Consider the following 17,835-nt stretch of genomic DNA (forward strand, 5'->3'; position numbering starts at 1 on the left):
GGCCAGCCGCCCGTTGCCGTGGAGACGGCGTCGCCGTAGCCCGCGGAGGGGTCGCTTCCGCCGCCATGAGCTCGAAGCCGGTGCCGGGCTTGCCCTTCCTCCCGGGCTATGCCTTCAGGGATCCCATGGTGAGCGCAGCCGCCCCGGTGTACCCTGCATCCCGGAGATCCCCGCCCACGCCCCCCCCCGGGATGCAGCGAAGCCCCTGGCCTGGCAGGTGCCTCCCTGAGAGCCGGGCCTCCACACCCCCGCCCTGCGCCAGCGGCTCGTCTGTGACCTGCACCCTGTCCAGCTCCTGCGGAGAATCTGGTACCCTCCAAAGACCCCCCTCCGGGAACCTGGTTCTCCCTCAGACCCTCCTCTAACTCCCCGGGAGACCTGGTGCCCCTAAACTCATCTAATATTACCCCAGGGGACATGTTACCTCCTGAACCCACCCCAAGGGAGCCTCCTGTCCCTCAGACTGCTCTCTGATTCCCCCAAAAGGCCTGTTACCTCCAGAATTCACTTGATTTCCCTGAGGGAACGTGGTGTCCTGGGAACCTGGTACCCCTCAAACTCACCAGAAGCCCTTCAGGGGACCTGGCACCTTGTGAAGTGACCCCCAAGGGACCTGGTGCCCTGGAAACTCATTGATGCTCCCCAGCAGACTTCATACCCACTGAATTCGCCCCCAGGAGGTCTTGATGTTTCCCAAAGCCAACAAATATTGCTGAACTCACATCTCGGGGACCTGAACTCACTCAACCCAGCTGGTATCCCCTGACCCTACCCACAGCAGACCTGATACACCCAAGTTCTCCCAATGTAATTGAAAGTCTGTTCCCAGGGGACCAGGTATCCCTAAGCCCACCCTCCAGAGGACTTGGTACTTTTAAACTTGTCCCCAAGGAACCCATTGCATCTTTCACCCATCTGATAACCCCTGAAATTGTCTTGATAGCTTTGGAGAGGTAGGTTCCCCTAGCCTCATTTGAGACCCCAAAAAGTTTCTCTATAACTGCAGAACTACTACCTGCAGACTCTCCCCGTGGACATTTATTACCCCTGAACCCATCCAGTAGCTCCCCTGCCAGTTCATGTGATACCCCAAGGGAAGGAGTATCCCTAAACTCACTTTACAGTCTGGAAACATGATTCCCCCAGGAAAACTACTGTTTCTCTGAACCATCTCAGTTTTCCCAAAGGGATGTGTTCTGAACCTATTACTTGTTCTGAATCTGCCCTGAACTGAGACCCATAAACTCACATGACAGCCCCTCAACAGTCTTGATATACCCAGGAGAACCAACATTGCCCAAACCTAAAGCAGTCTTCCACTAGGAATTAATCCCCCAAACCATCCCAGTACAGTTATGTCCTGGACCCTCCACCACCCTTAGAGGCACAAATAACATCCTGAAGTCACCAATCTCCTGTGCAATCAATACCCTCCTGATACACCCTCCTCCAAAGCTCTGATACTTCCACAAATACTCTCCCAGTGTGATAGCTTTGGAGAGGTAGGTTCCCCTAGCCTCATTTGAGACCCCAAAAAGTTTCTCTATAACTGCAGAACTACTACCTGCAGACTCTCCCCGTGGACATTTATTACCCCTGAACCCATCCAGTAGCTCCCCTGCCAGTTCATGTGATACCCCAAGGGAAGGAGTATCCCTAAACTCACTTTACAGTCTGGAAACATGATTCCCCCAGGAAAACTACTGTTTCTCTGAACCATCTCAGTTTTCCCAAAGGGATGTGTTCTGAACCTATTACTTGTTCTGAATCTGCCCTGAACTGAGACCCATAAACTCACATGACAGCCCCTCAACAGTCTTGATATACCCAGGAGAACCAACATTGCCCAAACCTAAAGCAGTCTTCCACTAGGAATTAATCCCCCAAACCATCCCAGTACAGTTATGTCCTGGACCCTCCACCACCCTTAGAGGCACAAATAACATCCTGAAGTCACCAATCTCCTGTGCAATCAATACCCTCCTGATACACCCTCCTCCAAAGCTCTGATACTTCCACAAATACTCTCCCAGTGTTGCCTGGAGAACTGAATCCTTGATAGTCCGTAGGAAACTAATGGTGTGGAACCTGAGAACCTGATAATCTTCAGAGAACTGGTATGCCTCCACAGAACTGATATCAACACAGCCTCCAGGATCATCCCAAGGAAGTGAAACCCTCTCAGCTGCTCCCAGGTTCCTTGGAAGAAGTGGTCTCATCCTCATTCTCTGCACTTGAATTGATACTAAATCAGTAAGCAGCCTCTCCTTTTCCCCATTCCCACTGGCCCACACACTAAGGATCTGAAAACCCCAAATCCTTCCAATATCCTCGAGGAAGCAGTACCACAGACAAGAACAGACTCCCTGAGTTTCTTCCAGTACTGTTTCAGAGCAGCTGACAGCTCTGCCCTTCCTTCTCCCTGAGGAACTAAGATCTTAAGTCCTGATACCATTGCTCGACTTCAGCTCATTGCTACCAATGTCACTTTGAGAAATCAATATCCTGACTGCTTCCCTCAGAAGCAATACTCCCAGACTTTTGTAGGGAACTTGCCTTACCAGGGCTTGCCTTAGATTTCCCTGGAGCTTAATATCCTTAAGAACATTTCCATAAGGCTCTGTGTTCCAAGTGAGACCCTGTCTTCCCTCTGTTCCCTCCCAATACATCGAAGTTGCCTGGTCATCAGAACAGGGCCCCAGTATGCTTTGGTATTCCAGGATAAGGAAACTCATATACTTGTGTGTGAACATTTGTGATGGGATATGCTGTACTGAAAAAAAGAAGACACATGCTTTGGGGCAGTACTCGTTGTCCCATTGAAAACTGACACTTCTAGAACAAGCACTTCTGTGTCTTCCTGATATGTCCCCTGGATCGTGCTCTACAGAAGAGAGAACCTCTTACCAATCCAGTCTACCCTTTGCCAAATCTTCTCAAGTTATGGTGAGCCCCACTTCAGGCCAGGCTGCTCTGCTTTTCCCATCTCACTCACCGAGCCTCTTTACTTCCCAGGACACAGATCTCATTGAATCTTCCAGTGGAAATGTTGATTCTTACAAGGAGAAAAGCTTCCCTTCCATCTCCTGCCACTGCAATGCTTTCTGATATTTCTAGAGGACACTACAGTATTTCATAGGTGTCCTTGTGACAGAAATTTCTGTAGCTCTTGATTGCTTCTCAGATGGAGAGGGGAGGAACCTCTAAAGGATCTTAGCGACGCTGAAGGGATTGAGTGCTCCCTTAGGAAGATACTGTCCTATGTTTCTTAGACCAGTGGTGGTATTGTCACTAATACCTGTCTGATATGATGTGCTCTTGACGAGGACTGTGCCATGATGGGCTTTGGTAAACCCAGTCCAGATCATTCTGGATGCCTTTGTGGGAACCCAGTTTTCTCTGTTTTCCTAAATAGGACCCTGTCTTGTCTGTTATCTGTTTATGTGTGGATTAGGGCCACCCAAGGATAAATTCTCACTGTACCAGTCTTAGTAGTGCCTTCTGGCATGAACAGTCAAACTATTTTCTAAAACTCAGTGATGACTGAGTTCTTCAACAGTAAGCGGAGTCATTTACTCCTAACGAATACTCTTAATCATGCAGTAATAAAGGTTATCTCAGCTTAATATTATTTCCTCAATATAATTTATGATGTCTTGGAAATCTGCAATGCAAATTTCTGCCCCTAGCAAAATATTATTTCCTCTATCAGTAAAAGCCTACCTGCTTTAGTCATGTGAATGCTTCTATTGACTTCTAGCTGTGCTGTGTGTATGTAAGAAACAGCCATGGGACTTAGCAGAGCAGATCATTACTTTAAAGTAACTTGAAGTATTGAACTGTTGGTAATGTTTTAAGGAGATCTGTACTCCAGAAATGGTTTTGCAGTGTTCCTCAGGATGAGCCCTAGTGAGTGCTATCAACTCACTTTGCCACAGTTTTCCAGTCTATGAAATGGCCGTTGCAATACTTGTTTTCCAAGTGAACGCTGAGAAGTGCTGAAGAAAACCTCTGTGTTCAAATAAGATAGTATTGTTACTGCTCAGTGCTCATGTGACAGGAGAAACAGAGACACTGGGAGGGGGAATGGTGTTTGTATGAAGTGTTATAGACTTGGCAAAAGAAGTACTTAATGGAATTTCTTCAGATATGGACTGGCAGCAACTGAGATTAGGAGTTTACATTCTGGGTTTTCCCTTTTAAATTTACATTAGTCACCTGATGCTGTGAGATGTTATCTGGCATCCGCGCTCACTTGGGAGAGCTTATCAACTCTAGTAGTCTTATGAATTTATGAGGTGTTTTCTTTAGGCAACTGTGGGCCTTTAAAAGCCTGCGTACTTCTGACAAACACTGATATTGCCCAATTTAAAGACAAACTTCCTGGTTTTCCTTGAATATTTTTCCCACAGATTTCTCTTAGCATTTATTTAACAGAAGGAAATGGCAGTTCTGTGGCAGGGCTAATGTTTCTAAGAGGGTCTGCTAACATGTCTTCAGTAAACTCTTTTCACCTGAACTGTTTTCCTAACTGCTTTCTCCACAGCATTGCAAGATCTGTAGTACCAATTTAAAGAGAAAACAGGCAATTATGTGAAACTCAAGTGGGGGCCTTGAAGGTGTGTATAAGATTAGAGGTTTAACCATGAGGGGTGAGGTAGGGGATGGAGAAGTGGCTCATATGCCAGAGGTTAGACTGATTGCATGTTTGGGTCCGGAAAAGGAGCAGAAGCTTGTTTCTTTAGTGCTAGAAATGCGTACAACTGTGTTTTACTTGGCAAAAGTTAAGGTAAAGCCAGGGATTTTTTTATCAAGGACTCAATTTCTCCTGCTTTTTCTGGAGCATTAAGTGTTGAAAGGCCAGTGGGGCCAGCCAGGCATGCATTATTTCAAATGCTTTCAGAATTGCAGGTGAAGTACCAGGTGTGGTGGATTGTACAGCAAGTTGAATAGCTTGATGTCACTCAAGTCTGATCTTAATCTTCAGTAGTGAAGAACAGGACTGCACTGACAGAGATTAGATCCTGTTCACAGCTCTGACATTTTTTTGTTGTGTGTCCTTAATCAAAGCAGGAACCTACCTGTGCCATCTGGGTAATTATTTAGCTTGAAGAATGGCTCAGTAGCTGACATGAGGCAGATAGCAGAGATAGGTAAAAGGCTTCGGGAAGCTCAAACCCAAGATTAAACCAACAAAACAAAAAATAACCGGTGAATCCTACAGCCAAGCATTATACAGTGCTCACATAGATCAAATTCTTCTTGTCTTATCAGGCTTCTAATTAATCTGCTATAGGGTCTTACACTGTTGTCATTATTTAATGTGTGACCCTTGCACAGACTGTGGAGAGAGGTGGTGAAACAGCTAACATGCTTTGGTATGTTTCATAATTGCAGTTCTGTGAGCACACCTTGATTTAGCCCAGCAAAGAAAATCCTGTGAGCATCATCCCCAGGAGAGGGTTAACAAAATAAATAACAATGGAAAACACAGAGGGTGCACAGCACCGTACAGCAGTAACAAAGTGGGGTCCCATGATGCTCTGTACTGCCATAACACAAAGTAGGGAGCAAAGAGTGGGTGAGAGAAATGCTGGGGCAGATAAAGTGCTGTCACCCCATTCTCAGCACGGAGAATGTTGGCAACAGGTAAATTAAGTGATTTGAGTTCTTGGGAAGTGTGTGCCAGTGCTAGGATTTGAGTTCACTCTGATACTTTGTTCCTCCAGTCACTTAATGTTTTTTCAGCCTTCTTGACCTAAGTGTAAAATCTGATTGTAAATAACTGCTGTGGTAGGTTATAATAAAATGCTGAGGGGGCATTCTGGATGTTACACTCTTACTGTTTTTCTGTGCTTTCAGTAGCTGTATCTACGAAGTGCATGCAGTATTTTAACAATTTGGATTTGCTTCTACAGAAAACATCTTTTCATCGGTCCCAGACACTGGGCTACAAAAATGGATTTGCCTTTTCACGGCTGCCCACAGTGGGGATTGGCAGGGAGCGACTATATACGAATCAGCTTTCTCAAGCTGAATTAGATGAATTATCCAACAAGAGACCCACGCTGACGTATGGGCAAGCCAGGCAGGCTCCACCTTCCAGCTTCATACCAGCACACGTGGCTTTTGACAAAAAGGTATAAAGAAGCTTATTCCAGGAATATCGCTGGCCAAGTTCAGAGACAAACAGTCAGCTCTAGGGTTCATGGGACAGTGTACAGCAGTTTTCAGATGCCATAGCCCTTAGTCAGAGACAGCTGAGCCCCAGACTGAAAGAGGCTTTCTTTGCTTGGGAGGATTATAATACGTAAACGATGTAAGACATTCCCCACAAGTTACGCTACAGCATTTCCAGCAGGCGTTGGAAAGGAGGTTTGATTAACTCTGGAAAGCTTCGGTTTGTAACCATTGCCCTGTAAGTCACAGCTTGGCCTTCTGTGTTTCCAAAACTACATTGAAATTGTAACTGAGTTTAAAATGTAAAAGGCGGTCTGCACTGGGGACCCTCTTTGACTGGTTTAACTGTGGTCTATCTATTTATAATTGTGTTTGTCACCACAGCCTGTTACAGCCCATACTGCTCCACTAGTGCTTCCTGTGTTACATCTTGGTGGTTGTATCAGACTAGGAGGTGGTTATGTGTCTGCTTGGAGCAGTCCTGAGCTGACCCTTGATTTTAACTCTGCCAGTGGCACAGACCGCAAGCTCGCAAGTGCAGCCGCAGCCACGGACAGAGCAGTGGCTGCAGAGCATGTGAGCTCAGCAGACTTGAGCACGTGTGGGGATTTACACGCTGTCTGGCAGGCCTGGTAAGGCAGTTTGCAGCCAACCCTCAGCCCATCTGTGAGACAGTCTGGGCAACAGATGTGCTATGTTAATTACTGAGGCTGTTCCTTCAGACTAATGTAGATGTTGCTGGTTAATCTGTCAGATACTTTTCTGCCCTTCATTCAAGCCAGAGTAGCAGCAGGGGCCCCAGTGCTGCTGGGGGAAGTCATGGTCCCTTTCAAAGCACTTTTGCTGGCTGGTAGGAGCTTGCTGGCTTTATCATCACTTAATTACCCAGGCCTTTGGGTTGATGTAGGCTGGATATGCAAGGCCCAATTGGCCGCTTATATCCTCTTAGGGGCATTAAATGGTTTTGGAGGGAATATTCCTCATACTTTTGCCGAGCACAGGAGCTGTGATTGACTGGCTGATTTGTCTCCTTGTTTCTCAAGCACAGATTAGCTTTTGCTTTCAGTGCTGAATAGATGTGACTTCAGATAACACATGCAGATATTAAAATCTACAGATGGGTTGAACACTTCACTAAAATCTCCTGATAGCTTCCCTAAGTCAGGGTCTGCAAAGCTGACAATAGTAAAGAAAGTAATATGTGTCAGTAAACTAGATTGCTGGCAGTAACTGAGCACCTGGCAATAGGTGAAATAGCAGGTGATCTAGAAGGAGTAGGGAAAAAGACTGTATTTTTTATACCTGTGCAATGCATACCAAATTTGTAAAAGGCAAGTCTTGATAAAAGCCCTCATGGTGCCTCTGCCATCAGTCACAGATTAGGCTACAGTTGTCTTTGATGCTTTTGTAGATTACTGTCCTCTAACTTTGCACTGCCAAAGCAAATTACAAATATATTGTTGGTCTTAATAGACTAGTCATGGTATTCAGATTGTTTCTTTCTCTCTCCCTTTGCTATATGGCCCCTTTGGCAGATTTTGAAGTTTGATGCCTATTTCCAGGAAGATGTACCTCTCTCTGCAGAAGAGAATTACCGGATCCGCCAAGTGCGTATCTATTACTACTTGGAAGATGACAGCATGTCCGTCATAGAACCTGTTGTGCAGAACTCTGGTCTTCCTCAAGGCAAACTTATGAGACGCCACCGGGTGCCCAAGAATGACCGTGGGGATCATTACCACTGGAAGGATCTAAATCGGGGCATGAACATCACTATGTATGGCAGGACCTACCGAATAGTCAACTGTGACCTGTTCACGCAGGTGCGTTGCTTGTACAAAGAACACTGACAGAAAGAACCCTGGGAGTTACAGGTGGACAGACCTGTTAGAGTACAGTAGTCTGCAGCTGTAGCTTTCACAGTAAGGTTGCTTGCAATCTTTCAGTTTGCTTTTTTGTGAAGACTTCTTTCTTCAGATCAAGGTAAACTGTGAAAGTGTGAACCTGCCTTGTGAGAACCTTCAGTGTGGTCTCACATGCCTGTTGAAGATGTTTGCATAGGTCCTTCCTGAGCTGAATGTTTTCATGGGCCACTTCCCAAGGCCAAAAAGGGAAGAAGTCCATTTGCTGTTGCAATAGAATTACTCCTGCAACCTGGTGGTCCGTGACGAATGATCTTGCAGTATTCTGACAACACTCATCTCAGCCCATCTGTAATCTCTAGTTACATCTTACCTTCAGAACTCACGGCACCATTAATACCTCAAATGACCTTTCTAGGTGTTCCTGGAGAGCCAAGGAATTGAACTGAACCCTCCAGAGAAAATGGTTTTTGATCCTTACACAGAACTGCGTCGGATGGCTATGCGCAAGTACACCACACCATCAGATTTCGACCAACTGAAACAGTTTCTGACTTACGACAAGCAGGTGAGAGAGCTGGTAGTGATTGCCGGTATTACAGACTATATGTTATTGAAACCTGAGTCTTGTGTCTGCAGCCTTATTCTGAAAAATCTCAGTCTGCTGCACAGACTCTAGATTTGCTCCATTCCTGGCTTTAGTGAGAAACAAAATGTTACGGTTTTGCTGGGCTTTGTGCCTGGTAAATAGCTTCTCTTTGGGTTGCAGAGCCTATGCTCTAGATCATCCTTTTCTCTCTTGTTTTCTGTTGGGATGAGATAAGCCACTGGCCTCGGGAAGTTAGCGGCCAGATGCAGTTCTAGTACAAATGGGTGTGCTGCATCCACTCCTCTCTTCCCCTAAATCATCGATGGCAGGTGCCAGGGCGGACAATTTCAGACAAACACAAATGCCACTTGCTCTGACTGAATTCTCCCTGTGCACACAGTTGACTAACACTCTTCTCCCTGCTCCCCTGGATCTTCTTTTCATCTTGCAACAATGCATGAAACCCTATAGACTACATCTATACTAGAAAATAAAACAGGACTGGACATGACCTGAGTTCTGCATGTTGTCCCTGGCCAGCTATCCATCAAGCACTTCCTGAACATCATCTAGCTGTTAGCATAAGTCAGGATCATATTCAGTTGCCGTTTTGGATGTGTTCACCCTGTTTTGAGGGAAGAAGACAGTTTTGCTGTGTGGATGCAAGCTGGGCCATGCCTACCATTTTATTGCGAGTTTAGCCTTAGTGACTCAAATCTGTGCTGGGCCAACTCCGCCTGCAATGGCTACTGGGCTGTCTGTTTGGGAGCTGTACCTTGGGGAACTATTGAGCATTGCAGTGTGAGGAGTTTGATTTCTGTAGCATTAAAAGACAGTATTTCCACTACGCAGAAACAAGATGGGGTCTGCAGTGAATGCAGCCTCCTCAGGACTGCTGAGTGCATTCCGCTCTGCCTTCCTCAGCATAAGAGTAGTGAAGAATTGGCCACGAAACCTCTAAGAGGTTTAAGAGTCAAAACAAGATTCTATCTTGCTGTATTAAGTTTCATTATAAAAATCACTTCCCTTAAGGCTACTTCCCTGCTTACTCCTGGGCAATTATTTTCTGCTGCTTTTTAATCACTCCTCCCACCATTTTTCTTCATGTTTCCTGAACTAAATTTCTTGTCTTAGCATAAACTGTTCTCTCTCTCTTGCTGCTGTCAAGGTAAGACAGGTCTGTCCAGCTTTCCAGGTCACTGCTGCCCTTACCACTGCTGCCTTAGCAGCCCATTCATCCCAGTACCCACAGAACAAGGGCTTGGTTCTTCTGGAGAAGATTGGTTAGATGCCTCCAATCACCCAACTGATTTCAACCCACTTCATTTGGACAAAAGGATTAGTAACTCTAATCCATATTTGTCTTCTCTGCCTCTTTTTCTCCACCCCAGGTTCTTCGCTTCTACGCCATGTGGGATGACACTGACAGCATCTTTGGTGAGAATCGGCCTTACATCATCCATTACTACTTGGCAGATGACACGGTGGAGGTTCGGGAAGTCTACAAGCAAAATGATGGTAGAGACCCATTCCCAATACTGATAAAACGCCAACGCTTACCCAAAACCTTTGTGGACAAGAAAAGTAAGTTTAGATTGGCCAGCACATCTGTCTCTGTTAAAGTGCCTTGCTGGGTACACGCATATGTGGTGCCTGTGTCAGAGGTTCACCGAGTCTGGAGATTTTTTGCTGAGAACTCTCCAAGTGTCATTGTTTTTTAGCCAAAGAAAAGTTCTTTAAATGATCACTACATTCTTTATCTTTTGGGAAACCGTGGCAGAACAGCAGTACCAACAGGTCCCTGGAGCTACTTACACAGCTTGCTTTTGTAGCACTAGAAAATGTTAACATCTACCTGATTGTTTTTTTTCCCTTTTATTCCCTTGTTCTTAGAGACCTTCCCAAGCTGTGTGCTGGAGATCTCTGATCAGGAGGTACTTGAGTGGTACACAGCTAAAGATTTTGCTGTTGGCAAATCTACCACCCTCCTCGGACGCACCTTCTTCATCTATGATTGCGATGAGTTCACACGAAACTTCTACTGCGACAAATTTGGCATCACAGACTTTCAGCCAGTGGAAATAAAGAAGAAACCACTTGAGGAAGTTCCACAGGTACTGCAAACAATTTCTTAAGGAAGGGAGGGAAGGAAGCAGTCAGTATAAGCTCTTGTAGTGAAGTATAGGTTCAGCTTAATAAGAACCTATAGTAGATAAGTTTGGCTTAAACAAAAGAGCAAGTTAGTTGAAAAAGACAAGACAAGAATGGTCATAATTGATATCAAAATGAAAATCTTCTGAAACAGCTGATTTCTATTACTGTAAAGGACAAAGCACTTGCTGATAGTGATGGGAAGAACTCTGGTTCTGTCTATACTAGAAAATTACACAGTGTTAGGGTTTGGTTTTGGCTGGAAAGTCAGCTGGCATAGTCTGACTGCACTCATACTACTAAACTCTCCCTCACCCTCCAAAACTGTTGCTGAGTCCAAACTGCCTCCTGAGGATGGTCACAGGCCTTGTTACCTCCCAAACCAAGCCTAGGAATGGTTTACAGTGCTAGCTGGCCTAGACCACAAACAGGATGGGGATTAGGTTAACAGTGTAACCATACAGATGACTGAGTTCCTGTGCACAGGAAAGTTTAGTTATTAGTATAGCCAGTCTCTTTATTCAGAGAAATCACCTGGCTTTCTGAATTTCCATTTTCTTAATTCTATTAAATATTTTCTATAAGTAAAGGGTCCAAAACATGGCCAGGCTAGTAGCATCTCTACTGGGCAGGATGTCACAGCTATTGCTACCTGGTGACAGAAGATTTCTTTCCAAACAGATGGTTTCTGATAAACTGTCTTGCAAATATTGTCTTGTTCTAAGTTTCAGCTGTTTGTGTTTGATATCTCCTCTGGATGCAGGTAATTCCTCCCTATAATGGTTTTGGCATCCTTGAAGACTCTCTCCAGAACTGCTTTTCTCTGTTTCCAAAGCCTCCCCGGAAAGATGTAATTAAGATGCTAGAGAATGACCACAAGGTGCTGCGATACCAGGTGGCCCTGGTAAGTGCTTTACGTGATGGTATAGCCCCAGCTTATGTTGTAGAGTCAGAAGGATGAGAGGAACAGCCTACTCAAAGCTGTTAGCAAATTCTCCTCTGTGCTGGTGGGAAGAGAGCTCCCCAGACAAGTGCCCCTCAGGGGATGCCATTGGGTTATTGTGTACTTGCTGTGACAGTTAGTAGGACGCAAAGGTAGAAAAAAACCACAAGGACAGAAATTACAAAATAGACATGCTAGAAAACCACAGCCATTTATGGAAAAACTCCCACTGACATCAGCACGTGACAGATGGCCCTAACATAAACAGCATTGCAACTGGGCACTGTGCCTCTGCCTGCCTTCAACCGCTGCCACAAGCATGAGCTTGCTGTCTCTGCTCCTGGCTCCCAGCACCTGTTCTTCTCCAGGCAAGTTCTGGCCACAGCAGCCAGCAAGGGGCTGTGCTAGCTGAGCAGCCACGTGCCAGCATAGAAACTGGGGAGTCCATGGGGATGGTGCTTTCCACACACAACAATGGCATTCAGGCCCTGGCCTTTGTGCCAGCTTTATAGTTGGTTTATGCAAGGAGCCTCTGGCACATCCGGAGGTAGCAATGGCATTTCCTGTGCTGCCTGGTGCTTGCCCTCTCCAAACACTTAGGGTGAATAAGGGCTTTCTTTTTCCTATTGTCCAGGAGATCCTAAAGGTCACAGCTGATGAGTTCAGATCCACTTAATTTTAAACTAAGCAAGTAAAGTTACTGGTGTGTCAAGGGAGTGTCTTCCTGTGACTAAGAGCTGGAAGCAGCACCAACCTCTCTCAGGCACTCATTATAATGAAAAATACAACTTTAATACTGAATTTTACAGCCAGTCTCTCTCTGTAATGAATCATTCTATATATGATATTCCTTTCTCTTGGATTACTCAGTCTGTGGAAATACTGAATGTACTGGGTCATTGCAGCCCAGATTCTGCTTCTGTTAGCCTGAATAGCACAAGTAACATTTGAAATTCAGATACTTAATGGTGTCTAGGGCTTTGTTATGATATGTCAGTGTATCTGTAGCTTTTGGTCTACATCAAGTGCTTTGTTTAGTCAACTATAAAAAAGCCATGAACTGTGGATGCTTATGAGTGGATTACTAGGTACTCCTAAGCACCCCAGGAAAGAAAAACCTTGTTCAAATGTTCTTTTCCAAAGCCACTACCTTTCCTCTAGGAATCACCAAACCCCGAGGACAGAAAGCGTCGCTTCATCCTCTCTTATTTCCTCTCCAATGATATGATCAGCATCTATGAACCCCCAGTCCGTAACTCTGGCATCATTGGAGGCAAATACTTACGCAAGACCAGAGTTGCCAAACCAGGCTCTACTACAGAGAATGCCATGTACTATGAGCCCTCTGACTTCACCATTGGTTCTACAATTGAAGGTAAAATCCAGCCTGGATTGATAATACTCTGAGCATCGCTTTTCAGTGTCTGCTCCGATATGTTTTTATTGCATGGACGGTGCATATACCTTCCTTCACTTGAAAGATGGGTTCCTTCTGGGCCTCATCACATTTGAGTTTCCAGATCACCAGCTGGTGCACATTCATATAACTCTGTTACTGTCAATGTTTGGACCTTTGACATTATTATGAAAAGAACTATGTTCTTCATAGTATGTGTTCAGTGTGCATTTTGGGACCTGCTGGTTTCGCAGGGTTAAAGCTATGCCAGATGACTACCAGCCATCTATCTATCTATCCTGTAAGGAAAATAAATGTAATAATGAAATATTTAGAAACACACCAGTGCTAATGGGGAAGTCATTGTAGGTCCAAGCATGGGGTCTTTGCTCTCAGCAGCAGCTTTTCTGGCAGAAAAACTCCTTTTGAGTCAGTGAAACTATTCTCATGTGAAGGACTGAAACAAACAGCAGAGCTCGCTCAAACCTGAGCCCAGCCACAAGAGAGAAACTATGCATTCTCCTGGATGAGGAAGTAACTTGCCCATGCTGAAAGACAAGTAACACTGCTTTCTTTAATGTCTCTTCCCCAGTGTTTGGTCACAGATTTGTTATCACTGATGCTGATGAATATGTGCTTAATTACATGGAGAGCAATGCAGAGAGTTTCCCTGAGGCAACACTGCAATCCCTGAGGGATCATTTTCACCCACGGCAGGTGGTAAAAGAGACTGCCAACAGGTAAGCTTCAAAGGATGACATTGTGAAGCTAAATAAGACTCAGGGTTGACAGCTAAGGGCATTTCCAGCAGCCTCCATGGGCTCCAGCCCGCTGTCTAATGGCTGCTCAGCTGATTATTCAGCTCCAAGAGCCTGTGTCTGGGCACATACAGAGAGGGTCAAGTATGTACAGTATGACCTCATGGCTGCTGCTGACCCAAAAGCCTTGGGAGACAGCTCTGGCTCAGAAACAGAGACACTTCCAGCTAAATGGATGCAGTCATCTTTTCTCAAAAGAGAGCAGTTAACTGTGTCAGATGCTGCTAAAAGTATCGCCATGTGCCACTAGATGGTTGCAGGCTCAGCAGAGGGTTGGTGGAATCTTTTTTTTTCCATTTGTTCTGGCTGTGCTTATCAGCCCATCAGACCCCGGACCACATCTTTTTTAGCTGTCTGGACCCATTTTGGGTGAACCAGTAACAACCCTATTAGCTCAAAACACACTTTGGAGTCATTTAATATCAAGTTCAAGGCCTTTGGTTGAAAATAGAGTTGCATACAGTTCCTGGGACTGTATGGAGCACATGAGCAAACACTCTTTGTCCCAGAGCACTTGCAGATCCAAGATCAAGACTGAGCTTCATCTCCAAGTCCAAGCTGAGATGAGCTTGCCATAAAAATCAAGCACCCCAGAAGCCTGCTGAGTATTCAGAAATACAGTCTGGCCAGCCGTGGTGGGCAGCCAGCACACAAGTGTCACAGTAAGGCTGCCAGAAGTAGCTTTTACATGAAATCTTGTTCTTCCTTTCTTCTACAGTGACATCCCCACCTTTGGGACCAACAAGCAGGAACTGGATGAATTAATTGTGCAGCTTCAGGAAGAGCTGAAGCTCCATAAGTACTTGAACAACAAAAACATTTGGGAGGCATTTCTTCAGTGTGACAAGGATGGCTCTGGCGTCCTGGACAAAACAAAATTTTTAGCCCTTTGTGACAGCTTGAGTGTGCCGACCAACACCGTTCTTCTTAACAAGGTCAGAAGGAAGGGGCACTGTGCATCCTGAGTTCCCCTCCTATAGCTTTTCCAAAAGATCTTCTACAAACCAACCCTAGCTAGGTGAGACCAACAGCTCCTTTACCCTACAAAGGAGAAGAGCTTCAAGAAAAGGGCAAGAGAGTCCCAATTCAGAAAGGCCTCTGAGCTGTTGGACTGAGTCTGTGTCTTAAAGGAGGATATAATTGCTGTCCTCTGAGTAAAGGGCAGAAATGTACCCAGGTTGCCCCCTAGATGGGCAGCCTGGTGTTTGGCTGCACTATTACATGAAGCCTGGAAGTGCCTGCTGCCATGCTGGTCTCAGAGATGAGCAGAAGAGGTTGTATATCATGATAGAGATCAGGCATAGGGTACTGCAGTGCTTCTGAGTATCATGACTTAAGCACACCTGGTCTTGAGTAGAGATGACAGCTTAGGGAATGAGCCATAGGAAAGCTTAGATGCATTCTGGATTTTACAGCAACTGAACTGAAGATTTGAGAACTAAGTATTATAGAAAAAAAAATATTAGAATCATAACCACTTGGTTAACACAACTAAAACATAGGCTTGCTGGGCACTGTGAGCAACAGGATACAGAGATCACAGTCTGCATAGCAGAAAACGTGAGGGGAATTGAAGAGAAAAAATCATGTAGTGGGGATGGAGGATCGTTTTAGGAATATGACTGGCAACGATGCTTTTTAGCATAATGTGATATGCAGTAGATTAGTGGCCAATAAAGGCAGACTCAGAATTTAAATAAATCTAGAAACCAGAGGGAGTATTTCCGTTGATTAAAAAAAAATAATAATTCCTAAACCAGTCAACTGTGAGCATCACAGCTGTGGTTAGAAAGGTGCACAGGCAGGGTATTTTTGTCCCTGAATGTGCACTGAACAAAGGCCTTTGACCAGCACCCAGGGCTTTGCTGTACTAGAGTTCATCGGAGACCACTCTGCCCTGAGGAATTTACAATGTGGCAGTCCTTCCCACTTCCACTCTGAGAATGGGAGATGAAGTGACATGCCCAAGAGCATGTGGACAACCTGTGACAATTGAGGCTAAACCCCCATGTTTGAATACCCATCTAGGACCTATACACTAGAGGCATCCTCTTCTCTCTTGAGATCTTAATAAGAGTGTGCCCAGAGCCCTCAGAATTGTGGCTGTGCTATAAATTAAACATATGGCAGATAACTACTGCCTGGATTGGAGAGGAGCACAGCTGTCAGTCACACGAGCAACCCTAGTAAATCTGTCTCCAGGCGACAAGGGAAAGAAGAATCCTTTCAAGGAACTGTGATATTAGACCTTTTCCATCTCCCTGGGTGTCAGAAAGAGATTAGTTATGCAATTAAAGAAACAAAAGCCCTCTTTCTTCCCCTTAAGCACACAAAGGATATAGCTCTGTAACACAATGCAGGGTCAGGCACGGATACCAGAACTGGCTCATTAGTAGGGCTGTCGCTGAGCTCAATTATTTGTGTCTCCACTTTATGCCATGTGCACACACCAAAGCGACACCAGTGAACAGTAACTGGTCAGACATGCTGCCCTCATCCCACTTTTGGCAGGGATTGTTATGGGGTTTCTGAAAGATTTGCTGTAGCCTATGTCAGTCTGTGTCATACTTCAGTTTTTTGTGGATCTGTTGCTCTAGAGGAGTTATAGAGGACTGTATGAAAAATTTGTTTGTTAAAGGGTTGTAATGATTGTTAAAAATATAAGGTATGAAATGTTAAAAAAAAAGGGGGGGGAAATGTAGGAATAAACCTGGGTTAATTAGCATTGATGATACACAACTGTGGGCTGGCTTCAGGGGTGGTGGGTTGGCCGATGTAGGTAAGGTGCAGGTGTGGCTGGTTAAGTTAAGTGGTTGAGACCCAATGAAGAGAGAGCAGCAAGCAGAGGGAGGAAGAAGCAAAAGAAGAGAGAACACATGCCCTGGATGAGGTGAGGGAAAAGGCAGCAGAGGGACTGGCATGAAGAGTATGCTGGTATGAGATAGTAAAAGACCTTGTTGCAGCTTGATAAGTTGGAGAGTGCTGTGACATGTTGCCACTGTGGTGATACTGTGAAGGCAATCAGGATTAAACTCAAACGCTTTAACTATTCTCCTTGCATAGATTAGTGTCATCTATAAGCACTCAAGGTTATCTATGATTCAGGATGATAAGGTGTGAGGCTTTTCTGCACAGGGGAGTTAGATCTTCTGCTCTGTTGCAAAAGGAGTACCTCTGGGCACTTTCCCCTAAAAAAAACAAATTTGCAGCTTCTTCCAACTCTTTATAGTGTTTATTTTGTGGTTGCTTCCCTCCCCCCCCCAGGTGATTGACCTATGTTCATGTGGAGAAGACAAGATAAACTACCATGACTTCCTCAGAGCCTTCCCCTCGTGAACTTTGCCCAGAAGCTGAAGCACAAGATCAGCAATAAAATTCTTAGCTGACGTAAGACATTGAACTTCAAAAAGGATGATCCAGTCTTCATGCTGCTTCACTCACTCTCCCCTTTCCATCCTCACTAAAGCGAGCTGATTTCACCCTCACTTTGTTAACTTTTTTCCCCTTCCTTACCTCTCCCTGCCCTTTTAGTTACCACAAAACTCAACCTCAAAACTGCTGGATATTGAAATGAAACTCACAGGAGAAAAAAAAACTTTGGAGAACCAAAGCCAGGTTCTCCTGTTAATCTCACAACTTTTTAATGCAGTGTAGCAAGGCTTGCTAGAGTTAAGCTCTCTAAAGCCTGGAGTGATAACTACTCTAGATTTCTCTTAGAGTTGAAAGGGGCCTTTCACCTCCAAACAGCAAAACCTGCCAGTTTAAATTGTTATTTGCATTGCAAGAAGATCTAACAGTCCTGCCATAGACTGTGATAAACTCACACTTGCTATTCTGAATGTAAGCGAGTTATGCATGGCTGCTAAAAATTGTTAATAAATCTGCTTTAAACAGAA

General features: G+C 45.0%; 1 protein-coding gene across 1 annotated transcript; it reads left to right on the forward strand.

Annotated features, from left to right (window-relative positions):
- On the forward strand, positions 1–17,835 carry EFHC1 (EF-hand domain containing 1). The gene is made up of 11 exons (XM_037393143.1): positions 1–128; positions 5,919–6,140; positions 7,716–8,003; positions 8,461–8,610; positions 10,023–10,215; positions 10,525–10,745; positions 11,546–11,686; positions 12,887–13,100; positions 13,714–13,861; positions 14,658–14,874; positions 17,204–17,835. The coding sequence occupies exons 1-11, from the start codon at positions 66–68 to the stop codon at positions 17,273–17,275; spliced, it is 1,929 nt and encodes a 642-aa protein (XP_037249040.1). The 5' UTR covers positions 1–65; the 3' UTR covers positions 17,276–17,835.

Source organism: Falco rusticolus, chromosome 6, assembly GCF_015220075.1.
Source record: "Falco rusticolus isolate bFalRus1 chromosome 6, bFalRus1.pri, whole genome shotgun sequence".
Lineage (NCBI taxonomy): Eukaryota > Metazoa > Chordata > Aves > Falconiformes > Falconidae > Falco > Falco rusticolus.

Coding starts and splice junctions, on each gene's coding strand:
- EFHC1 (XM_037393143.1), top strand. CDS start 66: ATGAGCTCGAAGCCGGTGCCGGGCTTGCCCTTCCTCCCGGGCTATGCC. Junction 8,004..8,460: donor ACTGTGACCTGTTCACGCAG/GTGCGTTGCTTG, acceptor TGACCTTTCTAG/GTGTTCCTGGAGAGCCAAGG. Junction 8,611..10,022: donor TTCTGACTTACGACAAGCAG/GTGAGAGAGCTG, acceptor TCTCCACCCCAG/GTTCTTCGCTTCTACGCCAT.